Consider the following 27,139-nt stretch of genomic DNA (forward strand, 5'->3'; position numbering starts at 1 on the left):
TTACCGCGCCTTTTAACCAGGAGCTCATCCAACCCGATTACAGCCCCCCCTAACTGCAGAGGAGGGAACATTTTACTCAACATCTCTAATTTCAGACTGTAATAAAAAAAGGGTTAATCAGCATGTTCGCTTGTTCTAGGCTCCCCACAAGCAAACGCTAAAAGAAAAAGACCCGCTTTGCTGTAACCAAACGCGTTATTATCATGCTCCCCCACACCGAACATGTAATACCGAACATGTAACACCAAGTTAATCATCCAAAGTCGTGGCTCTATTTTAAATGCTCAGTTACAAATTGTAAAACTGAAAATAGGTCCCAAATGTTCCCTGGATTGTATGTTCAGCAGGAATGTGTTGGTTTAATCTTTGTGTTTTACTTTTGCCTCTTTATGTCTTGAGAAATTGCGCCTGAGAAGAGAAACAGCCAAAGACATTCAAAAAATAATAATTACATCAAATATAGATTTCCTTTTTCAGAAGAAAAATTGTACATTATGCTAAATTCTCTGTGGGTTGTGTGGTCTGTTACTCAGAACTGCAATAACAGAAATCCAAGTAGACTAATATAGAAAAAAGAAGTCACAAATTACAAAACATCCCTTTCTTTAGTTTCAGATATCCAACTTATTACCGCACAATCAGTCGAGATGTACACTGAAAACTGCTGTCAATAATTCAAAAGTCCGATTTTTTTCCTCTTTTTTTTCTTTTTACATTTTTTTCATAATCAAAACAATTTAACAGACATATGTCTAACAAAGTGTTTTGATGACCTCTTACTCAAACAAAAAGAGATCATCTTAATTACAATCACCCAATTCTTACAGTTCTTACAGGAAAAACAGGCTGAAGAAAACTAACTAAAAAAGACACCTGTGTAGTTTGATAGCACCAAAACGTTCAAGGCTTTAACAGCAGTAAATATACCTGTAACAGTTTTGTCAAATTACACTGGCGTGGATTAAAAGTCCACCTACATGCCCCACTTTGACATATATTTGTGCAACTTTTATAAGTTGCCACTTTACCTAATCCCCCAGTCTTGTATCAAAGCCTCTCTGGGTGTCTTCCAGTCCCTCAGGGTGATTTGTTGTCCAATCATAGCAGTCATTGTCCAGTGTTACTTGGGCCCCAGTAAAATTGGTGAACATTTTTAAACTCTACAACTCTTAAATCTGATTTCAAACTTGACAAAAACAGTCTATTTGTAGAATTTGGTGATTTAATTTTCAAAACTTACTGAAAATGTTAAAACTAGAAGATACGAGCACAAAAAGGTTGTTGTTTTTTTCCTTTGGGTTTTAAATGCAAAACCAGATCTATAAACATCTCCAAGTATGTAACATGATTTTTTTTTTCCGTCCCACTTCTTCTTTTCCCAACCACAATGTGAAAACTCCACAACCATCTAAAATTATATAGTTTGGGATTCATAAAAATACAGCTTGGGTGTGATTTGTAGTTGTTTTGAGCCAGCTTTCTACAGTTGACATCATTTGTTTTTCGTCCAGAGAGACACTGTGGTCCAGAAACCTTCCTGAAGTGTTTTGTTGCTGAATCTTTGGCTCCAAAAAGCGCTTTTTTCTTCTTACAATGAAACCTCATTTTAAATCTTTAAGCCAGACTGAGTGGCTCTCAAATCTAAGAATGAATATGTAGAATTTCAGTTACCTTCATCTTTAGTGCAAACTTGGCAAACCTAGCACACCTCTCACTCTGCTTAAATTCAGTGGACCATCAACAAGACACTGAGTAACCTCCTGTGGTCCAAATCAAATATACCACCTAGTTATAGCTCTCAAGACTCTGTGTCTTCAATCCAGTGTATGACATTTACAATAACATGCTTCCTATACACTGCACAACCGTGCTTTTATTTTATCACTGGTAAGGCCGTTGTTTAAAGAGACCACAGCAGCCTATTTTGGTAAACGTATATACTTTAAACCATCAAAAGCAAAAGGATATTGTTTGATATATATACATTTTCAGACTTATATATCTCACAACACAGCTAGCGCTACTCTCAGAAACCGTGGATGAAAAATGAGCTTGAATAGTCACGACAATTTTTCATAATAATGATCAAGGAAGTGATTTCAGAGCCCATTGCTCATTCAGTGGGCTGGTTCCAGTTATTGTGCAAATGTACTGTTCAGAAGGCTGAGGAAACCTGCTATCCTCAGCCAGCTGAGGATAGCAGCTGAGACGAAGTGACTCGGATGAGTGATGACAAAAAACATATTGAGCTAAAATAAGGGTAATAGGTGCACTTTAATTAAATTAAAAACTCTTTAAATCACCTTGACTGTCATTTGGTACATTGTCATTATTATTACTCTTCTTAACAAAGTAGCTCAGAGTTGTTGTCATTGGAAGAAAGCATGCTACACAAGCTTGTTCCAACATTCATTTGATGACGAACGTCTTTGAACTGGCCTTTTTTTATCTATATTGTACTCCTCCTAAAGTGTTTTTACAATCCAAACAATTTTGATATCTTCTACAGTTTCAACACTGCAAAACTCTCTAGAGTTAAAGGAACTTTTTGCAGTACCACTCACTTTGTACATACTCACAATCAGAGTGTTGATTAGTGTTGGATTTCAACTACTGAGAAAGCTTGTGAGGAATATCGAAGAGAGGATCCAAAGTCAGGATGCAGTCAGGTGAAACAAGCAAAATGCAAACCTCAGTCACTGAAGTCTCCTGTTGTTATCTTACAATAATGTCCTTTATCATCTTGAATATGTTTTGTCCTTGAAGGCAGCGATGTGCCTGCTGTGGGAGGCAAAAGGCCACCTGTGACATGAGTTTTAAACCTACAGTACATGAATCTCAGTGCATGTTTGAAGATCTGTGCTGTGGTTCACGGCAGTGAGCTCAGATTTCAGGGCAAATTAAGGTCCGTGATGTGTTCTGTAGAATATATTAACTGAACATTAACAGGTGAAGATGATTTGAAGTCAGAGTTGTGGAATATTTTTTTAAAAATCTAGGCACACGTGTGTCATTGCTGTCTCACAAGATGTCAGCAGAGATGTGATTGGTCAAATGTTTTTCAAAACAGCTGTATGGAATTTTACTCTTATGGACAAAAGTACAAGAAAACAACAAAATGCCACAAATAAGATTTGAGAGAGAAAGATTTTTTTGTATAGCTGTCAGCACTGAGTCTGCTCCTTCGCTCTGCCTGAGAAGGCTTAAGGCAGCCACACCCTCAGACTGTTTCTGTGGATTGATTTTAAGCCTTGTGGTGATCATCCCTATCTGGGTTTGTTAAAAGTAGGCAAAGGGTGGATTTGACTGAAACCCCAAAAACAATACATGATGAGAGCAATTACAAAGTCACCGCACCCTAACACGTACCCTGATATATCGTTAGTTTTGCTTTAAATATGACTATAACTTGAAAATGATCGTGAGGTTGTGCTCCTTGAGACTTTAAACTAGCAATTAAAACTTTACAGAGGAAATAAATCAAGTGAAAATCAGGCTCATTTCTCAGAACCTTTTATACAATCGGACTTCCTTTCAAAATCAGTGAAGTCGCCACCTGCTGGCTTTCAGAAAGAATGCATGTTTAATGCACATGTTTGACTACATCAGTTTTTTTATGCAGTGTAAAACCATTAAAATTGTAAATTAACATGATGCAAAAAGCCTTAACACAAGCAACTGTCAGTCTTATATGCATAAGATGTTTAGAATTTAAACATGCTGAACAACAAATCAAAGCACATTTTCTCTGTTTTTCTTGTATTTGCACTCTTTCTGTGGGCGGGAGGGATAGCAAGTTATTTTTAGTCCTTGACACAACCAAAAATAGCTGACCACCCACTTAAAAATAATATCCGGTGGCTTTTATCCTGTAATAACTTTACAGGGAAGTGTATCTTAGCTTCCAGGAATGTTGTTTTAATTATAGAAATCTAATGAGCATAATTCTACTCTGTGCATAATCTTCACCCATTTTCAAGTCCACACATTCCACATCCACATCTCTTAAAGACTTTCAGTTTTTATTCCTGGTCATTAAGTCTTGTTGCAGCTTTAAAAGGACTCTAAGCCACAGGATTTAAGTTACATTCAAATTACTAAGCTTTACAGCCACTCTGCCGCAGGCATTAACTGTACACATATGTTCACTCTATATGTTAAAGGAAACAGCTGTGCCCAGTTTATTTTGCATGCCCACCCAGATTCTAGACATCATCTTCAACGAGCAATACTTTGTTCTTTTTCCATTCGCCTTCCAGTCTGGTTTTCCTACAGGACTGGGTCACATCGGGTTCCCACTCTGCATGTTGGCCCTCAGAGCTGCCTGCTGAGCTTCTGAGCTTGCCTTTCTTTTGCATTGAAGGCATATTTTGTGTCCTGTAGCTGTTCTATAATCTCCTTGGCTTCCTTCATCTCCACAGCGAGCTGGTTGTACTTCTCCACCAGCTCCTGGTTCTCTCGCCGGAGCTCCACCACCAGCTGGCTCAGCTCCTCGCTCTGCCTTCCGCAGTGCGTTTTCAGCTGCTCCATCTCCGACAGTGTCTCCTCCATACGCTTCACCAGGCTCTCCAGCTTGTCCTTGGACATCTCTGGTGGTTATTTATTCACCTTTACGGGCTTTTCTGCTCTTTTTGTCAAAGCTTCGTGTCCTCTCTCCCGTGCCGCTGAGTGTCTGCGCTTGTTGTCTGCGCAGAGCGATTAACGAAGCCTAATCCTCAATTCCTTGCATGTCTCACATGCAGAAGACGTCCCTCCCTGCACGATAATCTCCTTATTAGCACTATCCTGGGAAACCTCTTACGTGCACAGGTGTGATACACAGCCACAAAGTCTCCTGGCTAAATCGACTCCCATTAGAGGATGACAGTGATTGGCAGATTACCTCAGTTCACTCTGTGGTCTCACATGCCCAGTAAAGGAGCTTAAACAGCCACAGCCACAGAGGGATGTGGAAAGTTATAGCTTTCATGTGAAGTGTTAAGTCTTACTTGCTGGCTTACCATTAGTATTAACCAATATGAATGTGTCCTATGTATGAATCTATATTAATTAAAAGTACCTGCCTGTAGTGTAGGTCCCCCTGACCCCTGTTTCAGATGCTCAGTTGTATTGAGCTCTTAGATAGACGGTAGAGATTAAAGTAACATCATTATGAGTACCAGGACACAGTGTGTCCAAGCAGAACATTACCCAGCATCATACTACCTCCACCTGGTAGCTTTCTTCTCATAGATCCTGCCTCCTTCTCTTTCCCAGGTAAACTTGAACGCACCACAGTGGGTTTCATCCACGTTCCATTGCTCTGTGCTCCACTCTGACTGGTCTATGAGATGCACTCTGTTTCTGTTACTTCTTTTTCTATTGTGCAGACATCATCTGCAGACATCACCAGACACACTGATGAGTCTTCGCTGCCTATGACCCTGTCACCAGTTCACCGGTTGTCCTTTCTTTGACCACGTTTGGTACACACTAATCACTGGATGCTGGAAAAACCTGGTAATATCTGCCATCTTGGTGATGCTCTGACCCAGCTGTCCAGTCATGACAGTCTCACTCTCGTTAATGACTGTTCATCTGCAGAGTTACATCTCACAACTGACAGGTACTATGGATGCCCTTCATAGTGTAAACGTCTATGAGGGGATTTACTGCACTTTTCCAGCAAATACTTGCACATCCATAAAGTCTAATTTTTGTGCATTTTCACTTTTAATATTTGCAGTGTCTATATCTATGTCAGTGCAGCACATGAGACTTGCGTGTCTTTCATTGAAGGGAGAAAGTTAAAATAAGTTTGAATCTTTTTCCCCCTTGGTGAGAAGCCCAAAAGAGCTTCAAGTGCAGGGTATAACTTAATCTGAACAGAGCAGGTTTCTGGAATCAGTGCAAGGAAAGCATAATGGAATTAACTCGTAGGTGTTCACCGGTCGAGCTGCAGGATTTGCATGCCAGGAGGAGGCCTCACTGAGGGCTTGTTAGGTAAGTCACAGTATGAGGCTAAATATTCTGGGTAAACTGCCATACTGTGCCACTGTCCCAGCCAGCGAGGCCAAACAATCCCCATGGTGACAGCAAAAGCGGCCAGTGCTCCAGGCTACATGCCAACTGCGTCTGCCAGCCAGCTGGCATCAGGGGATGCTGAGTGCGGGATGCCAGTTTACCAGCACGCCGAGGAATTTCCACAATGTTCCCACCGACCCGCGTAGTTCTGCGACAATCTCATGAGGGATTGCTCACTGAAAATCAAAAAAGGCTAAAGTGTTTTTCAACTATTTGAAGGTTGATGTTGATCCTGACCTTTGTGGGGTGTGGAAATGAAAAAGAGAACAATCTAGTTTATAGCTTTTGTGCTGAAATGACTAAATATCCTGTTTTGTTTCTATCTCGATTCATCTGCTTAACTAAATATTTGATCCAAGTGCCTGAAGAAGTCACTTGGATGAGTGACAAAATGTTTCTCCCACTGAAAACGCTCCAGATGAACAGAATCAAGATACAGAGACATTAATTAACAATTCTGTTAATTTAGGGCAGCTGTGGTGTAAACCATACATTTGGTGGTGGCCCGATGCATTAGCTATGAACTGTAAGTAGCAGAAAGAGCAAAGACTTCCAGGACTGTAACTGTGGTCCCACCGTTTGTACAGGTTGAGAATGGATATAGAAGCAGATGTCTGATAAGAAACTGCAGCAACAATAAAACAAAAAAGGCTTTTTCAATTTTATTGTTCATTTTTTTATTAAAAAAAAAAAAAAAGAACAAAATTTGAATTGGAGGAACCTTGCATAACACACATAAGCATGTGAAGGACAAAAAAAAAAGCCAGTTACCCAGGTCATTCCCAAAAACCAAAAGGGGGGGGGGGGGGGGGGGAAACGGTCTGTTTAAAATGTCGCCTCTTGAATTCTTCTCTTTGCAAGCATGAGCCTCTAGTGGAATAACAGAAGTGCTGGTCACCCTCCAAAGTAATGTGCAGGCTTTTTGTTCTTACACATATCATATCGCTTTTTTAAATTTTTGAATGAAAGTTTTTGGTTTTAATCCGACTAAAGCAGTCTGCTTCATAAGTGGAGATTAAGTTGTTTGCAAATTGAGGTGTCAAATTGAAATAGATGCACTCGTTCACTTATCAGGTTTTGACGCTCAACAACTGCACGTCACTGTTTTCACACGCTCGCAGGTTTTAATAAACTGGCAGGAATCCAGTGAATACAGTCATGTCTCTAAAAGTACTGTTTCTTTTCTGCATATGTTGAAAAAAAACAACAAAACCCCAAAACAAAACATAACTGTATCTGCTTGTAAGTAAAATCATTTCAGTATCGATGTAGCATAGTTCCAAAAAGCACCAGGCGAGCATCATGAGGGCAGTTATAGCCTAAAGGTTCAGAGTTTGTGACCATGTGATCACAGGTTACAATCCCAATCGACAGGTTGGAAAAAATAAAATAAAAATAAAGACAAGGGAAAAAGAAGGAAAAGGATGTTTCTGGCCTACAACAACAACTACTTAAATGCCCTTGAGCAAGGCACTGAACCACCGGCTGCTCCAGCAGAGCTCCTCAGTGGCAGACAAGTCTCAGGTGTGAGAGTGTCACTGTAGTGCTCTTTCCTCCCTCTACGAGCTGCGAATTCAAATCTGATTCCATTTAAAACTGGGGGCAGAAAACTTGGTGAAATTATGTAATGGGTGCCACAATAACACTTATTATTCAGTCCAAGAGAGAAAAGTCTCTACTATTCACATAAGGAAGAGCCTCACATGATCAAAGCATCCATTTCAGCGTACATCAATGTAAATCACACCTGCTTCAGACTTCTGCGTGTCTAAAGTGATTTTTTTTTAACCATTCTTAGCAGTGAGAAAAGCACACTCTGGTGACTGATATCTTATACACAATCAAACTACACATTTCTATCTATTATCACTATCATCACTGAGTGTCCATTCGTCTGATGAAGGCTTGGTAATCTTCGGTTTAGTTCGGGGCCAGTGGTAGCTCTGCAGTAATGCAAACAGATGTGACAGGAAGGTTGTTCAAAGTCTTTAAAGGAAGATTTCATGAAAACGTCTCCCTTTGCTCAACAGCTACCGCTAAGGTGTCCCTGAGGAAGGCACCTGCTGTAAAGCCACAGCTGTAGAAGACTGCGGTTGGACTGGGCTTCTCCTGGTTTTGAGTGTGTGTGTGTGTGTGTGTGTGGGGGGGGTGTCTGTGTGTATGCAAAAAAAAGAAAAAAAATGGGCACTGCTGAGAAAGGAGCGGATGAGCTCTTGTAAAGCTTCCCTGGATAAATAAAAGTAAAAGCTTCCCACTGGGTTTGGACTGCGCCTGAAGCTGTTGATCAGCGAACGAACTGAAGATGAGATCCCAAGCCGAGCGAGAAGCGTCGCTTCTTGGTTTAACACAGAAATACAAAGGTTTAAGAACAGCTGTTGTGGAGAATACGCTCCTTCGGTGCCAGAAAAAAAGGCAGAGAAAAAACAACTTGTGTCCCAGCATCATGAGCTCTTAGGAGGGGATGTGGGGGCGGGAGGGGCCCCAGCATCGCTCTTTGTTCCCCGGCTGTGAAGGAGCTGCTCTCATGTTGTTGGCCGGAGAGCTATGTGGGTGAGGGTTATCAGGGCAGCGTCCTGCTAAATGTAGAACTGGTGTAGCGCCAGCTTGTCCATGAAGGGCCGTACCAAGTTATCTGTGGCGAAATAGAAGACGAGGCCGAAAAAAATGGAGATGGGCAGAGCGGGGAGTGCTTTCTTGAAGATGGCGAGGAGGAGCAGAGTCAGACACAAGCCCTGCGGGGGCAGAGACAGACAAAATAAAACACTTTGGAAATAGCACACTGAGTAATTGTATACCAAACAAAATCAGCGCTGAAGGAGGCAAAAAATTGCTTATTATGTAATCAAGAGGTTTACATAAAGGGGGGTGGGTACTGTGCACCGAGAGAGGGTTGAAACTGCGGTGAGTCGAGTTTGATACCAAAATAAACAGCTGATCACTCACAATGAGGATGGCTACGAAGCAGGCGAGGGTGGTGTTCCAGTCGCCGCTGGCCGTGGCTGAGGCTTTTCCCACCAGCATGCTGTAGAAGATGAAGTCTCCGAGTCCCAGCTTGACACCCCCTGAGGAGGCAGAGGGACGCCACATTCAGGGTGGAGTCAATTCAAACAAGTTTTGCTTCAGCCACACACCCTATAACCCTTATAGAAACCTTTCCTTGTGTGTAATTACTGTACAAACAAGATCGCTCACCCCATATTTACTGAAGCTTTAAGTTAAAACGAGCACTGGCCTCAATATAGCACAGAGATGAACACTAGCAATTTCCTTGAATAATCGCTTCCTAATTTTCTCAGTCCCAAAATAGTTCCATTCACACATGCCCCCAATTTCACAGAAAAGGGAGTACTTAAAAACATTCCTAAAATGTTTAATGTCTGAGTAGAAGAGGGAAGTGAAAGCTGATGATTACACGCTGAGAAGAAGAAAGCAGACAATGTGAGAATTCACAGGTTTGAATTACCAAACCCGGCTTTTAAATTTTTTACACTTTTAAAATCTAAAAATGACCCTGACGGGTTTTGTTTTTACTTAATAGCTAATCTGGATGATTTAAAGTATGATGCTCAACTCTATGGAGCACGACAAAATATTTTATGTTTCAGCAGGCAGCTGTTTTCAGAAAACGCAGGTAGGATCTTTGCCCATTTTAAGTAATACTTGTAGAATAGAGTGGAATAATTCACCGCTGCAAAGCCACATAGTTGCAGGGAATACTGGGCTTAAATCTGCAATCCTGCATGGACGCCAACGTTAGTAAATATACTTGTTCCATTACTTAACATTCTGTTTATGCTTCCATCTGCCCTGTGTACTTAGTACTACATAAGATCCAGCAGTAACCACACATTAGTCAGCCATAATGTTCAATATTGTTTCACCACTTACTCTCCTCATCGTCCTCTTCAACAGGAGGACGCGCTGAGGGCATCTGCTGGATTTCCCGTCTGGTCTCCTCGGTGGACTGGAGCGGCCCCAGTCGATGCTCCTGTTGGCTGACCCAGGACTGGTTGAAACCTCCATCATCCTGTGACGGACTCGATGGGACCGGAGATGCCACTGGTGCTGAAAAAAGATACCAGTCGGGTTTGAAAAGTAACCGTCGAGTAGGGCTGTGCAATATGACCAAAATCTCATATCCCGATATAAAACATCTATCGTCCAATAACAATATAAATCACAAAATTTTAACATTGTCTGTAAATTCTGTGAATCTCGGGCAGCTCAACTTGTGTGAAGTGTTTCCAGCTGGGCGTCGTGTACCTGAAGTCGAGTGTTTTAACAGATGCATGAAACTATACATTTTTAGACATAAGTTGTAACGGCCGCCGTTTTCTTTGTATTTATTACACAGCGTGCTGCGGGGAAAAGCCTGTTCTAACGTTTGAGTCAAAGGTTTATTTTTTAGCACCTGACGGCTCTTTTTTGCTTCTCATCCGTAAATACTCTGCATACTCTTTCACGTGATTCCGTTTATTTTGAAAAGTCTCAACAGGATCTTGAGCTTTATTGTGAAAGGTTTATGTGGAAAATAAACAAGCGGACACCCGATGGTTTGACCGCCGTTGTTGCTAACGACAACCCATAAAAACAGGCGCTTGTCCGTCCGTAGTGTGGTTATATTAAATATAAGAGAAAGAGAGAACTTTAAGAAATGAATATAGCCACTACAGTGACCATCAAAACGGTGAAAAAATATTGCCGTAAACGTTTATTTTGCGACACCACGAAACAAACGATAGCGTAAAATGAAATGATAGACGTTTTTATATCGTCATCCGATATATATCGTTATATCGAACAGCCCTACCGTCGAGCACCAAAGTCAAGCGCAGTCCATCTCTTTGAGTTGTTAGTTACCTTCTTGAGGCTCTTGTTGAGGCGAAGCTGCTTCTGTCGAGTTCCTATTTGGCCTGTCTGTGTCTGCCATGTTGACGAGCCACACCATCGTAGCTGGAGAAGAAGGTTTGGGAGATCGGTTTGTGTTAAGAGCCTTTAAAAGGTAAATATAAGTTAGCAACAGCTGAAGCTAGAGTGCTACAAACACATCTTAAAATGAGCTGAAAAAAACAAAACAAAACAAAACAAAAAAACAAGCACTATATGAAGTTGAAGTGTCCATTAAAGGAAACACCATCTGTTTAAGGGAAGGCAGACATTCTAAAACAAAGCTTAAATTTAAGATTATTTGAACTATTGAAAGCAGAAGAAGTTTCATTAGAAATAACTGCTGAAGGTAGCTGAAGTTTCTGATGATATTTAAAAACATTTGAGTGTTTGAATGGAGGTGAATGGTTAAGGTCTCACTGTTTAAAGCAGGATGTGTGATACTGACTTTTATCGGTTTTCAGCGTCATTTTGTTATCGTTTTTATCGTTAACTCGGTTTTCCTGGGTCTTTTCACGTGTGTTATGAATAAATCTTCTTTGTTTCGGTACCGGTACTAGTTTTATTTTGTTGTATTTATCCGCGACACCTTAAAGGCCGGTCCGTGAAAATATTGTCGGGCATAAACTGCTCCGTGGCGCAAAAAAGGTTGGAGACCGCTGGTAGTTTTGCCTCCGTAAAACCACCACAGAGAATTTTAAACCAAAAAACAATCGAGATGTGACTGAAGTGCAGACTTTCAGATTTATTTCAAGGACTTTAACGCAAGTTGTATTAACCATGTAAGTTGCAGCCAATTTTATAGAGTCCTACATTTTCTGAGGCTCAAATTAAACTGACATAATGTAAAATATAATGATTGTTTTTACTAACTGGAGGAAAATCATTTGCAGTTAATGGCGCCGTGATATTTAGAATCAACGGACATTATTAAATGCTGGCCTTTGCTATAGCTACCTTCAATGCTGCATGTGTGTGGGTCTTTCTGCTCTCCGTTTAATCTGCAGTAAATGAAAAGTAAGCTCTGCTGGTTCTTAGATCTCGCTGAATCAGAGCAGATACTACAGCCCTGTACACTTCACATTTATCCTACTACTTCTATCAGCAGTCGCATCATCATTAAACACTAGTGACCCGATTGTCAGCCAGACATGGCCATGGCATAAAACCACCTCCACCATGTCTGACGGATGATGCGGTTTTCTTTGGCTGATGATCAATTTGTGTCCTTCTCCATACTTTTCTCTTTCAATCATTTTGTTACAAGTTAGTCTTCGTTTTGTTTATCCAAAGATTTTTTTCCAGAACTGGGACTCTGGGAGAGTCTAATCTGGTCGTTTTGTTCTTGAGCGTAAACAGTGTTTTGTACATTGTTGTAAACCCTCTGTATTTCCGGTTATGAAGGCGTCCCCTGATTGTAGACCTTAACAAATGTGCCGAGCTCCTGATGAATGTTCTTCAGGCAGACGTTGCAAAGTTGTTTTCTTAGTGATGAAATTAATTATATTACCGTGCTATTTAAGCTATAAATTACAAATTTACCTCTTTAAATCAATTTTAGGCATTATGTCTGCTTAATTTGTCATGAAATAACAAGAGATGAATTCTCTCCTGTCATTTAAAAGTCCAATTAATTTTGAGCCACTGAAGAAAGGGGACTGTGTATAAAAATACCTGTAATTCCTAAGTTCTTGATGTAATATGCTTTTAAAACCCCTTAAATATCAGCAAAAATCTGCACTTTAAAAACATTACGATTGTTTGAAATTAAATCCACTGTGGTGGTGGTGGTGGTGTACAGGTCCAAAGCTACAAAAACTGTGTTTGTTCAGCAAGTTATGGATTTAACTGTAACACAACGGAAACACTGGAAACATTACATTTAGAGTAGAATTGGTATTTCTTAATCTACATATGAAATCATTTAAAATGCTAAAAATGAAATTAAATCACTTACAGAAGAGGAAAGAGTTTAAGTATGAGAAGAAAAATAACATTTTAAGTAAAGGTACTGAGGATTTCATTTGCCCATCTTTGTTTTAATGCAATAAAATGTTACTAAATGTAGTGGTGTAGGCCTGCGGACATTGTCCATCTTACAAGAATAGATGAGAGCTGGAAAGATGGGCTCATTTCTCTCTTGAGCAGTCTCCACCAGGATCCTCAGAGGCCCTTTGGGACAGAGCACTGCCAACAGATCTGCAAGAGAAAAGACGACAGAGGCCAGAAAAAGGATGTTAGCTACTGAACAGAGGGTTCTTTAAGAAGCCAAATGACCTGATGTGATATCTTCTATGAACAAGGGGCAGGAGCTTAAGTTAACATGCACAGTTTCTGGCAGTCCCAAATCTCTAAAGGGTTTATTTCCTAGTTTATTGAAACATGGCAAAATTTATGATACATCCAAGTATTACACAACACTGTGATCTGTGGCTAAACTTTGGCTCCCAGTTAAATAGTATTCTTGGAAAAGAAAACTGCCACACTAACAGGAAATCTAATTTGATGACGCTTGATATACCCTGGACTTTGTCCCAGTGCGCTGTCTTTGAGGAAATGCACAAATCAAGACAAAAATATTAAGCAAGCTTTCGGGCAAACACACTTCCTATGGCATAAACGCAAAGTGATTTAAGCCTGGAACACTAACTCAAAAATTCCTCTGTGACTGACACCTAATCTATCTACCGTATGTGTTTCTTGTTGCCACCACTGATTTGACAGTTTGAGCATCTGTGTGTGCTCTCTGGATATCAGGTTTGGCTTTTAGCCCTTCTGCCCCCACATTTCCATTCCTCACAGACTTTTCACCCCATTTTCAAGTACTTTTGTAAACGTTTTAGCTCTTGAGAAACATTCTTCCCTCTAGCAACGAGTTATTTCAACACTTGCATACATACCACTGCAGAGAGAAAACATTTTCCTATAAGTAAGAATACATTTGCACAGTGGTGTTTAGTTAAAGGTGTAACGGATTGGTCAAGATTAGGTTTTATTTCAGAGTTTATTCATTTATCAAAAATATAGAAAAGGCTCAATTGCTTAAAAAGTTTTTGTTTAAAAATCAAAAGTTTATATATCTTAAAACTGACATTTTAAAGTTTAGCTTTTTTCCCCCCCTCCATGCTTTTATCCAGCGCAACCGCTAAAAGAAACCAGATGACTGGACATTAGCACACAAAAACATCTTCAAAGGTTTGATGAAGACTTTAAAGAACACAGAGGTCAAAAAGCAGCGTGCGAGACTTACCGTAGACAGATATGACAGCTAATATGAGCCAGGCAGTCCACTCTGGCAGGTACTTGATGAAAACCAGGGCCATCAGGGCACTGATCATGATGAGGTAGGCCTGCTGGAGCCGCAGAGGTCCCTTCCAATGAATACACATCATCCCCACCACTCCGAAATTCCAGATTATTATCGCTAGGGTTACGTAGTCCATGGCCAGATTGTAGGTCTTAAAAACCTCTCTGTTTGGACAGAGTGAAAGCATAATGAATTAAACTGCTTGACACTTTGAAATGTTTGTAACAACTGCATTAAAAGTTAAGTTGTGCGGCTTACTTGAGGTAGATGTAGGAGAAGAAGAAGAGCAGGAGGAGAGAGGAAAGGAAGAGCCAGCCTTGGATCACCTGTGAGAACAAAAATCCGCATTATTTACAGAATATTTCACCGAATCTGTGCTTGTAAGACTCTGTATCTAGAATTTGATTTAAACTACAATATTTGACCCAAAAGGAGTCGCCTTTAGGTCTTTAATGAAAATTTGAGTCTCTTTAATCTCTCCTCCTGAAACATTTTTACTTCAGGGTATGACCAAAATATGTGATTATGGTCACTAATATGTGGCTCACATTTTCTCCAACACTCATTCAACTCAATTTCTGCTACCATTTCTTCCACCCTAAAAATCTCATGTAATGGGAGTTGGTTCTCTGATGTACTCCAGTCCATGTTCTTACCACTTATCTTGTAGTATAGCTGCATTTGCTTTGCCAGCAGAAGGTTTGTGGGTGGGGCTTCTGTGGTCACAGAGCAGTGTTCATGAGATGACCGTATGAGAGATGTTGTATTATTGCCATCACATACAGCCCAAGAATAGCAAAAATTGATCTGTGTTTGCAGCAGTCTGAAGCCTGTGCTTTTAGCTCAGACGGTTTACTTTTATATATGTTGCAAAGCCATGTTTAATACAAGGTAGACCACAGGAAACACAATGGACAAGCAGAAAACAGCATCAATGAGAGCTGTATTTGTATTTGTGATCACTCCATGATTAAATTGCTATATATTTCATCACACTTAATCCCTGTATTTTTTATTTTAGTCTCCAACTCAATGTGTAAATGTATCCATCATGCTGTGCATTCTAGCAATGGAAAGGGAAAACAATGGTGTCTGTTTCTTATAACTACTCTCTGCTAATTCAACAAAAATTATGAATGCAAAAGTCAAGTATTGATTAAAAACTAAACCTTTCAATAATAATGAAGGAGCTTTGATAAAGGAAGCAGTGATTTAGAGCCACACTTTACTAACTTTATTTTGTTTCTAACACAGTCACAGTTCCTGAAATCATATTTCTACAACTTGACTGGGGATCTACACCAACTGACAGACAACTTAAAACATGTTTTGTGTTTGGCGCTTTTCCACAGGAGATTTCTGTATTTATTTTTTTATTGGTTTTTTTTGTTGTTTTTTTTATCTAAGCCGTACAGCTAAATAACAAATTATCACGAACACTATGTTCCTAGTGAAGCTATGTCTTTCCAACTTTAACAAGTTTAAACACATCCTGTAAAAAAGCCTTGAAACATTAAGTGTTTTTACACTCTAGGGTGCAGCTAATAAGACTATATACGTGGTGCAGCAAGATGTTAGAGGTGTTAATCTGTACCTTGTAGCAGCGGTACTTGTATAACATCACCAGCACCAAAGTCATAACGATGATTACAGTGATCATGATGGTGGCATTCAGAATGGAGTTGAGGGCTCTCTGTCCTACTGTGTCTGTGTCTTCAGGGAATGGTGTGTAGATCCTGAAGTGACAGATTAAACAAACACACACACACACACACACACACACACACACAAACACACACACACACACACACACACACACACACAAACACACACACACACACACACACAGTACAGTTACAGTTTTGGAGCAGATGATTCAGGGGCATTAAAGTCTTCAGAAAAACTAAAGATATGTAAGATTATCTTTCTGTGGTTTGAGCCAAATTCAGGCTCTCTATAAAGATCTTTAGCATTAACAAAGCTACACGTATTACTGTCTACATGCCCAAAGCATGGACACAAGCACATTACATTATCTATACCTAGTGGCAGTTCTCCTGACCTGCACTGCATGTCATTCAAACAGAGGCTCTAATGTGAGCCTTGGATCATCTCATTTCCCTATTACAATCAGTGTGAAATGGGTCACAGCACTTACAATCTCTGCCCGTCATTCTGGGTGTAGAAGCTGACAGATTTTATGGTTGCCACGACGACCACCATGCAAAGCGTCACTGGGACAAAAAGCATGATGACATGCTTGGCCCCGTATTTCAAAGTCAGCTCCTCCTCATCCTCCTCCTCTCTTTCCACCACTCTTGGAGCGGGAGCAGCGGGGGGCTGCCCATTCTGCTCCGGGCTGGTGCCATTGCCACCTCCTCCACCGCCACTATCACCTCCTCCTCCAGTTCCAGCTCCAGCACCAGCTGCTGAACCACCTCTGGACCGCGCTCTGGGCACACCAGTTTCTTGTGGTTTCTGGGTGGAATCTGGGGATCTGTTAGCCTCCTGTTGGTTCTGCTGATGCAGGAAAAGAGCCATATTTGAAATGTGTGAAAAACAAACAAACAAACAACCACACACACACACACACACACAGTTATGCCTCCCGTTACTAAATAAAATTCCCTCAGACAGTTTTATCAGCCCCTACCTACTATGATAGAGTTAAAAAATGTATCTTACACATACATAATGAAATCTCTGAACTAAGATTTTGCCACACAAATGTCTAGTGGTGTACACATTTGCCTAACAAATGAAAGATCCCCAGATCAATCACAGGAGGAGACACAAATCCCTTTAGGGTTGTGCCAGGAACGCTGTGGTGACCACCTTATGATTACAGAAGCAGCCAAAAGTAGTTTCTTCTTTATATTGGCAAATTAAATGTTTTCATTTAGCCACTTTATTTGCGTAAATTGAAAACAAATGCACACCAAAATGTGAAAGATTAAAACTAAATGTTATCAGATGATCCATATGTGCACTTGACTGGCTCACCGCCTCTCTTGCTCCAAGGATAACAGCAGCGTGCTTGTTCCCACTCACCCTGAGGATCTGTCCCGTCAGGACAAAATAAGGACGCAACTCAAGGAGACTGTGTGAACTAAAACTGTCAGGCTGCCAGACGAGTCGAGACATGCGGCAGCCTAGACATGAAGCAATTGTACCAGGTACACAGAAATGAAGACAGGAGGCGTCTCCAGAGATCCGAGTAGTGAAAGCTGCCAGAGCTTTTAAACAGGCTGCTGTGCAAAAATGACCTCGCTGTGTGGTATGCTGCTTTGTGTCTCAGTCCTGGGAATTAGGCCAATATTGGTCTCAAGGACAAAAGAGATACAGACTGCTTTTCTGAATAAATTAACCAGGTATGTAGTGATACTGTAACAGCACGCCCTTCCTAGCCAGACTTGTCACTCTGACAAATCTGGCTGGAAAACAGAAACAAAGTGTTCCCTTAGCTGAAATATAGATGCAGTGTATGAGTTCAACTGTTGTAAAGCACAAGGCTAAGCACTGTTAAGTGCACTATGACAGTAAAAAGGGACTTTGAGTTATTCACTCCACGAAGGAGGAAATGCCTTTGTTTACAGTAACAGCAAACTTCAGAGCACAAAGCCAACTTGTTCCTAAAGCTTCTATGTATGATTTAAAGGTTAATGGTTGTGCTGTCAGCTGAAACACACTGCTCCTTATCAGAATATAATCACCCTGTCCTGGACAATTTACTGTAACAGAGACCAAATTAAATGATTCAATTAAAACTACTCAACAGCACATGACGTTACAAAATGACTACGAAACTTTACTTCCCTCTTACTGAGACTCTTGTGTGGCAATCATTAATCACTACATTAAAATAGACGGATACAGCATTAGAGGCACTGTGAAACTTTATTTCATACTGACCATATTGTTTTCGATATCCTCTGCATTGTTCGCCATTGTTGGCTCGGTGGACTCTTGTCCTTACATGCAAACTGGAACTTTTCAACCCTGATGAAAGAGAAGTGGGTCAATAGAACATATAACCACCAACACAGGAATAAATCAAGCGTGTAAAGACAGAGAGAGTCATGTTTTGTGCAGATTATAAACTAGATTAGGCAAATTTGTTATGTGAAATGAAAGGGACAGTGACAAAAGTAAATTAATCAGAAAACATGTTAAATATCAGTGAATATCAGAGTTCCATTGCGTGTGCATGTTGTTACAAAACACAAGACCAATATGGGTGTCGGTTAGCTCACAGCATGAACATGCAACCATATGCCGCAGCGGCCCAGGTTTGATTCAGATCCACAGCCCTTTGCTGCTCATCTTAACTACTTTCCTGTCTACCGGCCACTGTAAAAATGTTAAAAGCCAACCTAAAAATGCATGTTAAAAAACCTAAGACCCATATAAAATACTAAAGTAGCACTAATTAAGTGGTAGGAATTTACTTAGTGGTGGAATTCAGTGTTTCGCAGAGTTGGAAATCATTTTAAAAGACAATTTCACACTTTTTTTTAAAAATACATTCTTCTCATATTTTAAACAGTTCCAGTTATTTCTCAAAAATATTACCTGTGAAATCGTTTCGAAGACTTATCAGTCATTCCATTTTAATTAAAACATTTTAAATACTAGGATAAACTTAAATATCAGGCTTAAATAACAACCTTGATTGTGCTGAATTATGTCGATGTGTCTATCTTTCCACAGAGAGGCCTTTCTTATTGTAAAATAAGGAGGAAATAGATTTTGATAAGACTTCAGTTTTAAGAGATAACAACACGATATGTCAAGGTAACATTTGAGCCACAAATTAGCCTTGGTCGAACTTCAATCAATCAATATATACAAAATGCGTGTGTATGTACACACACATTTTGGGGGGAGGAGATCAGACAAGGGCAGTGTTCACTTCACAGCCATTGTATACAAGAAGAATGATTACGCTGATTAGTAACTCTTCTTGTGTATACAGAGACTCGTGAGAATTGTATTTGAACCTGTACTTGAAGACTTGAAGATATCTTTGAAGGCCATAAAAATAAAAATAAAACATCTATGGGAATGTAACGTTCACGCTGCTGATTACACGCCGGGAAATCCAAAATCTGTATTATTTGATCCCTTCTTCTTGCTGACTTTACATGCCTATCAGAGAGAAACCAGTAAGCTGTAACGTTGATTATCTAGCTGTAATAACTACTCACAGAGGTCATTTTTAATTGGAGATTCGCTAAAATGGCTAGTTAACGATAGCCAATAATGTAATAACGATAGAGCAGGCTGCGACCGCTGCGGGTGGTTAGCGCTGGGTAAGTTACGTAACCCAAATTTCAAATGGTTCCTGAAAAGGTCCCTTAAAAGAAAGACACTTACCTGCTATGAACGCAAGATAATTTTCTTAATTTGGGGGTTCTCGAGTCGGGTTTAAACCCGGGTGCTTTCTCCTCTTTGTTGTTCCTGTGTTCTCGCAATACATCCGGCCGCTGCTGCAAACTACTTCCTGTAGAGTCAGCGAATGTTCAGGATCAAAAAACAGTTCGAGATTTGTTTGTAGTCTTTATTGTTTTGCCAACCTCGTCGAATTAAATAAATTCTAAGGATGAAATGTTAGCTTTTATCGCCATACCGAAGCAGTAATAAGAAACCGAAACAAATAGCTTGAATTAAAATAGCGCATTTTGTTCTCAGCTGGTTGTTCTTCCGGGTAACAGAGGAGACGACGCAAGGAGCTAAGAAAATCTGCAGAGAGCTACTCAAAAGCGTCAGAAAACATGGTTAGTACGTTTTGATGCACTGTTTGCAGGAATGATTTGTACGAAGAGCAAAAGCAGTGCGTCGGTTTTAGCGGGTCATTTCAGCAGAGCCGGGTTTGTTGTAAAAACGATTTGTAACGCATAGTTAGCATGAGTGGGCGTTTGGCTCCAACAAACCTCTGAAGACATGAAGCACATTCACGACTGAGAGACTAGCAGCCTGAGGCGAAAATATTATTTTAATTACTTTTATTAACAGTTTTTTGCCACTTGCTTATCGCCTAAAGATAGTTTTACTTAGCACTTAGACGAATAGTTTGCTGTAGGCTTAGGTGTAGGTCTATTTGTTTATAATTCATTTCAAAATGGGCCGTTTGGATTTTGAAACATTTTTGTCAATTTTTTAAATTGTTGTTGTGGTTGGCCCCCAAAAATGTCCACTGTTCTTAATATTCCTCCATCAGTCCTAAATTTTCATGAGAATTAGTCATTCTAGGTTAATGAGCCAGATAAGATTCTAAAATTGCGTAGTTTTTACAAACAAAACCAAAATATTGCATTTTAATATACCATGTGTAATAACTTGATTATAACAGATGGAATGGATTTGTTGAATGTAATGTAGTTATTTATTTAATACTCAATGTGCCTTATATTGAAAGACAATTACATTAAATAAAAGTAAAAATGTTTGAAAATTAGTAACGTAAGTGACAGAACTGTGCAAAAGTCTTAAGCCACTCCTCATTTAATTATGTTTTGCTTCCAGTCAGCCAGAAATTTCTGTACTATTTTTAAGGGGTTCTTGAGCAGCAGTCCTCCAGTCTCACACAGGGTTAAAATAGTAATTTTGCACCATCAAGATGACTACAAAGAGTTAGTAGCTGAAAACTTGGCATATCGTAGCATGCCGTGCAGAGTGCATGGAAGAAAATTGAGGAAACCTGACAAAATAAGTGGTAGGATATAACTTTCAGACCAGATATGTGAAAGTTATATCCTTAAGAAATAGCAAATAAATAAATAAATCCAACAAAGACCCGACACAGGATCTGAGAGATGCATTTGACCCTTTAGTTGTTCCATCTACTGTTCACTGGGTTCATCAGAAGTGGTCTCAGTGGAAGGGTGGGTAATAAGAAGCTATTCTTAAGATGGGTAAACAGGAAGAAAAGGCTGAGGTATTCCATATTATACAAAACCTGGACTGAAAATCAGTGGGAACAGGTCTTATGAAGAAAATTTGACGTTTTTTGTACAAATTATCATTAATATGAGGAGGACTCAGGAGAAAGTGACCACAGTGAGTGTTTTGCAGTTTGGGGCTGCATTTCAGCCAGTACAATTGAGAAATTTGTCCAATTTGATAGAATTATGAACACAATTAGCACAGATGTTGATCTACTACGTAAAACCATCAGCAGTGCATCTGATTGGCAACACCTTAATTTTTCAGCATGACAATGACCCAAAATGGTAAATGGCTTGTATTTATATAGCGCTTTACTAGTCCCTAAGGACCCCAAAGCGCTTTACATATCCAGTCATCCACCCATTCACACACTGGTGATGACAGCTACATTGTAACCACAGCCACCCTGGGGCGCACTGACAGAGGCGAGGCTGCCGGACACTGGCGCCACCGGGCCCTCTGACCACCACCAAAAAAACACAAGCAATACAGTAAAAGCATACCTGGGTAGAAGAACACACTGTAGAACACTATCAGTCATGGATTGGCCTCCCCAGAGCCCAGGCCTCATTATTACTGAAGCATTGTTGTATCATGTTGACATGGATTGGGGAAAAAAAAAAGTAGCCAACATCCAAACAATGGCGTTGAATCTCCTTCAAAGAGCCCTGCAGAGCTATTCCCAAAGACATGACAAGAAGCCTAAGATGGTCAGAGCAAATATTGACTTTCGTGCTTCTTAGAACTATAAACTGTTTTTGCCTCAGATTCTATATTCACACAGAAGTACACCCCCACAAACTAACAAAAAAGACATTTGAAGATGTTGAATAGAGAAGGTGACTTGTATTATCAGACTAACAATAAGTATTTTGTTTTTCAGTCTCACACCATACTTCTGGTACAGCCCACCAAGAGGCCGGAGGGAAGGACCTACGCTGATTATGAGTCAGTCAATGAGTGTATGGAGGGTAAGCTGGTGGTTCTTTGTTCTTTTGTGTATTGCCTTTTCTTTCAGTGATATGTAATTCCACTCCACACTTCCAGGCTTTCATTGTTTACATGTACACAGCTTACGTGCATCCACCTGGAATTTTAGTCAAACTTAGTGAAGTTTCCATGATATTTCCTATCTATCTTGAGTCTGTAGTGTTAAAATATTAAGGGAAACTGGTTATTTTCACCCGACATGTATGCAACTTGTGTTTACTTACATGAGAAAACTTTTGGTTGTAGTGGTCAGGCAGTTCAACTAAAACTGTCCAGTAAACTCTGGTCATTTGACAAGTAATTGTCAAATAAGCATTTCATATGGTAATAATCTCCTGTTTCTAGTAGCACAGTTATCTTTCTTTGACTTTAGGAAGGAATTAATCTGTTATCTTATTATTTTTACTGCAGTATTTCTAATCATAGACTTTTCAGGTATTTATTTTGTAAGGTATTCCTTATTTGCATCAGAAATCAAAACATTGTCAAGTGAATATGGAAATATTTACTCATTGTGAGTGTAACATAGCATATTTTCCCCTGGCAGGTGTATGCAAGATGTATGAGGAGCATTTAAAGAGAATGAACCCCAACAGTCCGTCGATAACATACGATATCAGCCAGCTGTTTGACTTTATTGATGACCTGGCTGACCTCAGCTGTTTGGTGTAAGTTTCATGTTAAATTATTAAATTGTTTGTCATATCCAGCCCTGTGTATGTCTTCTAAACCTATGTATGTGCAAAGCATAATTAACTGATGGTACAGAATGATCAGTTTTTTAAAAAAAACTAGAGGAGTCAATAGAGTGTTAAAAGTGTTTGCCACATCAGTGCATTCAGTTCACGATTCTGCTTGCTAAATCTGCTGGGCAGGACAGATTTAAAAAGGGGGGTGGGGTTCTATAAAAAAAAAGAGAAATAAGTCTAGATGCATGCTCAATCATCCAGGTAAAGAAATCCCAAAAAGTTGATTCTGTTCATCTGGATGTAGCGTTTTCAGTGGAGGAATCGTTTCATCACTCAAATGACTTTTTCAATCTGAGCTGAATGCAGGTTTCCCCAACCTTATAAACCGTGGAACCATGGAACGTGTCCTCTCTGGTGGGGAAGGAGCCTCAGCTAGTGTGTGAGGTTGAGAGGTACTGGCTGGATAAGTTCAGGCTCACCTGCGCACGCACAGCTTAGGCTCCAGAACCAATCTCGTGGAAAGGGCCCGGACTCTTTCTCAGTCGGGAGTTGCCCTTGGTGAGAGGCGGCGGCCTGGGGTGGGTATCTTAGCATCCACTCGGCTTGCTGCTTGTACAGTGGGGTTTTTCCCAGTGGGTGAGAGGGTTTGTTCCCTGCACCTTCTGGTTGGGGAACAGGTCTTGACTATTGTCTGCTCCTATGCGCTGAACGACAGTTCAGAGTACCAAGCCTTCTTTGGAGTCCCTGGGTTGGAGTGTTTGAGGGTGCTCCACCTGGAGACTCTTTCTTTTTACTGGGAGACTTGAATGCTGACGTGGGTAACGACGGTGAGAACTGGAGGGGAGTGACTGGGAAGAACGACCTACCAGATCTGAATCCGAGTGGTGTTCTCTTATTGGACTTCTGTGCAATATATGTGAGGTCACTGAGGCATATTATCAATTCCTTGGTGGCAGGGCCCTTGTGGTGGATAGGGTTCGCCCTGAGTTCCTGAAGGACTTGGCCCACATAACTGGCAATAAGTCAGACCCCAGTGAGTTTTGGACTCTGCCAGGGCTGCCTTGGCATCTTGTGGTGGCCTCCAGCTCACACTGGAGTGGTTTGCACCCAAGTGTGACGCACAGGAATGAGAATCAGCACTCCAAGTCTGAAGCCATGGTCCTCGGCCGGAAAAAGGGTGGAGTGCCCACTCCTGGTCAGTGACCAGTTACTTTAACTCCTCCACTTGGGGCAGTATCTTGGGTTCTTTTCACAAGTGAGAGAACGGGAGATCGACAGACCGATTGTTGCTGTGGCTACAGTGATATGGGCACTGTACTGGTCAGTCGAAGTGAAAAGGAGGTTGAGAATAAAAGCAAAGTTCTCAATTTACTGGTCAGTCTACGTCCCTGCCATCACCTGTTGTCAGGAGCCTTGAGTAGTGACCAAAAGAAAGAGATTGTGGATAAAAGCAGTGAAAATTAGCTTTCTCCAAAGGGTAGCCTAACCCTTCCCTTAGAGAGGGTGAGGAGTTCGGCCATCCGGGAATGGAACAGAGTAGAGGCGCTACTCCACCACATCGTTAGGAGCCAGTTGAGGTGGTTCGGGCATCTTAAAAGGATGCCTCCTGAATGAGGTGTTCTGGGCATGTCCCACTGGGAGGAAGTCCTGGGGCAGACCCAGGACATACTGGAGAGGTTATATCTCTCAGCTGGCCTGGAAACACCTTGATGTTGGGGAGAGGGAGGTCTGGGTTTCTCTGCTTAGGCTGCTCCCCCTGCAACCTGGCCTTGGATAAGCGGAAGAAGATGGATGGATAGGTCAGTACATGGACTGTGCGCTCAAACCAGCGTTTCTCCCTGTCCAGGATGCGTACATCCTTATCATTGAAATAGTGGCCACTGGCCTGTAGGTGTAAATAGACTGCAGAGTCCCCTGGCCTGACGAGTTAGCTCTTCTGTGTCATGCTATCCACTTAGCCAAAGGTTGTTTCGTTGCCTTGATGTCTTAATCATGGCAGGTTTGTGTCGGGGGACCGGATCCTTGTGGTGGACCAATTTTTAGCGCGGCATGTTTTGGGGATGTTTGTGGATGTGTTATGCTCCAGGTAGTCCAGGAAGGATGAAGGACAAGTGCTACCTAAGTGAAAATCTTTAGTGATCCCTTGTGTGTCAGGAGTATCGGAAGAGTTTAGATGCATTTTCTCTAGACACCACATCTCTGTGGCTTTCAAACCTCACAGCCCATCATTCATCAGTGGTGCTAGTTTAAGTCATTATGCAAATTTACTGTTTATAAGAGACTGAGACTGAAGAAGTCGCTTGGATGAGTGACATTTCACCCACCGAAAACAGTACAGCCAAATGAACAGAATCAACTTTTTGGGTCAATAAGACAAGTGATTAAGAAATGAGATGAATGCTGCAGAAACTCGTTAATCTCTGGATTCATCACACAGAGCAGTGAAATGTGTTTTAATTCAAGTTAATTATTTTATCTCTGAGTGCGCTCTCAGGGATGCTGTTTATTCTAAAGTGATAGCAGCAAATTAGAGCTCTAAAACTTTTAACCAGATACATTAACATATTAAATGCTACTGTCCCACAGCCTGATAGAGGAGATGTAGAAATCACTTTAGTTTCTCGGCAGATCAAAGTGAAATAATTTTTTTTGATTGAACAGGTATTCTTGCTGTGTGTTCTGTATTTTAGTAGCTGCAGTTCCACCAGGCTAAATGAGGCTTAACCGCAGATTAGGACCAAATATAACAACATTTATGTAATTTATGCATCGCAAAATTAATAAAAGTGCATTTCCATGACAATGTGGTGTCCAGTTTGCACTTTATTTACTGTTTTTAGGTTCAGCTTAACAAAATGCACATATAAACTTATTTCTCCAGCAAAGGATCTATATTGTGCTTACAGCATGCTGTAAGTAAAAGAATCAGTGAAAACATGTCACTTTCACACTATTTTAAAACCAAAGCTGCTCCCCAGGTTATGTGTTCAGCATAAGTTATCATGGCGATTTAACCAGGTAAAAAGAGAGCCACCCGCGACATAGAAAATAACTGTCCAACCTATTAATCTCATTTCATTGTACACCCTTCAGGTGTAAGAATTTAGATGAGCAATGTTGACAGACTTAAAAAAAAAGATATTACAGTTATAATGGCACACTTGATGTTTTGTATTTTTAAAGAAAAACAGATCAGCCCCTCCTCGAGCTAAAATCTGTCCTCAAATTATTTAGAACCCATATCTTTTGATGATGACAAATCAATGACAGTCCTTTTTTTCCTCAATCTTTTTGTCATCTGCTGGGTTTTCTTATTTCCTTCATTTAGATTTCTCCATCACAAAGCTGCCAAAACATGTATATAATTCATAGAGCAACCCTGCAGGGATATTTCCAGCAGTTTTCTAACACAGTTTGATTTGAAACAAAGTCTTTAGCAGTAAGTTTGCCTTCTAAAAAGAGCTTGTTTCCAGCTTTTTTTTCTGCTGCATTTGGCAGGAACGGGCACATCTCAGCATCAGTGTTTCTATTAATATTTTTTTAATGCTCGTGGCAGTGAGTGAAAACCACATCAAGCTTTATAGAGATGTAGAACAAGCCAGCTGCAATAACCTGCCCACAGGTGATTTAGGGCAATTTGTTATTCTTAATTTGGGGAGTTCAAGCTCATTTATTCAGGCAAGATTACTCTGTTTGAGTTCCTCTGAGCTAATCGCAGCTCGCAAAAAGACAAATCTAGAAGAACAGTCGCTACTTAGGTCACTTATTTGCTCATGTTGGGTGTTTTTAAAAATAAGGAGTTGCATGTTTTCATTAAAAAAACTGAAGATCCTGGGCCAACCAGAGGGGGGGGGGAAGAAAAACGTTGAAACTGAATTTAATTTTTGGTGCTGCCTCAGGTATCGTGCTGACACGCAGACGTACCAGCCGTACAACAAGGACTGGATCAAAGAGAAGATCTACGTGCTGCTGCGGCGTCAGGCTCAGCAGGCAGCGCAGTGAAGCTTCTGAGGAGGTGGAGAGTGGGGGGGATCAGAATTATTTTTCCTGTCTTGAACTTGTTTTAAAAGTTTTAAGTAACTTGTTTTCAGAAGTTTTTGACTTTTTTTTTTCTCATCTCATGTGGGGGGATGTATTTTGTATTTTATTGTTGGACTTAATAAAGTTTCCCTTTAAATAGCAAAACTCAAGACTCTCGTCTTATTGTCCTATGTTCTGTATTTCTGTGTTCTGTCTCTTCTTTCTTGAATTGAAT

The 27,139-nt window shown here is 40.5% G+C and overlaps 2 protein-coding genes across 3 annotated transcripts; one reads left to right on the forward strand and one right to left on the reverse strand.

The window, feature by feature from the left end:
• Positions 1-6,712: 6,712 nt before the first annotated feature.
• Positions 6,713-19,777, reverse strand: psen1 (presenilin 1). Of its 2 annotated transcripts, none has more exons than XM_086273735.1 (11): positions 19,634-19,777; positions 18,170-18,256; positions 16,416-16,774; positions 15,852-15,993; positions 14,516-14,583; positions 14,201-14,421; positions 13,051-13,149; positions 10,924-11,016; positions 9,952-10,128; positions 9,007-9,125; positions 6,713-8,795 (listed from the first exon to the last, which is right to left on the reverse strand). In XM_086273735.1, exons 2-11 carry the CDS (start codon positions 18,203-18,205, stop codon positions 8,640-8,642), a joined length of 1,470 nt encoding a protein of 489 aa, XP_086129861.1. In that variant the 5' UTR covers positions 18,206-18,256; positions 19,634-19,777; the 3' UTR covers positions 6,713-8,639. The 2 variants fall into 2 exon arrangements, with proteins under 2 accessions (XP_086129861.1, XP_086129860.1); XM_086273734.1 differs by having other exon boundaries at positions 16,416-16,777.
• On the forward strand, positions 19,742-27,074 carry LOC147306857 (enhancer of rudimentary homolog). Its single transcript, XM_086273736.1, has 4 exons — positions 19,742-20,034; positions 22,089-22,176; positions 22,743-22,863; positions 26,784-27,074. Exons 1-4 carry the CDS (start codon positions 20,032-20,034, stop codon positions 26,884-26,886), a joined length of 315 nt encoding a protein of 104 aa, XP_086129862.1. The 5' UTR covers positions 19,742-20,031; the 3' UTR covers positions 26,887-27,074.
• Positions 27,075-27,139: the final 65 nt, after the last annotated feature.

Source organism: Aulonocara sp. 'chitande type north' Nkhata Bay, linkage group LG19, assembly GCF_057382095.1.
Source record: "Aulonocara sp. 'chitande type north' Nkhata Bay isolate Kocher_YH1m ecotype deep benthic linkage group LG19, A_spYH_male_GT1.1, whole genome shotgun sequence".
NCBI classification, from domain to species: Eukaryota; Metazoa; Chordata; class Actinopteri; order Cichliformes; family Cichlidae; genus Aulonocara; species Aulonocara sp. 'chitande type north' Nkhata Bay.

Bases quoted from the DNA above. Each gene is read 5' to 3' on its own strand.
- psen1 (XM_086273734.1), bottom strand. From the start codon at position 18,205: ATGGCGAACAATGCAGAGGATATCGAAAACAATATG. The intron at 16,778-18,169 runs GTCAGTATGAAA...TTCCTGCATCAG, and splicing joins AGGATATCGAAAACAATATG to CAGAACCAACAGGAGGCTAA. The intron at 15,994-16,415 runs GTAAGTGCTGTG...CTGTCACTTCAG, and splicing joins CAGAATGACGGGCAGAGATT to GATCTACACACCATTCCCTG.
- LOC147306857 (XM_086273736.1), top strand. The intron at 22,177-22,742 runs GTAAGCTGGTGG...TTCCCCTGGCAG, and splicing joins AGTCAATGAGTGTATGGAGG to GTGTATGCAAGATGTATGAG. The intron at 22,864-26,783 runs GTAAGTTTCATG...GTGCTGCCTCAG, and splicing joins GCTGACCTCAGCTGTTTGGT to GTATCGTGCTGACACGCAGA.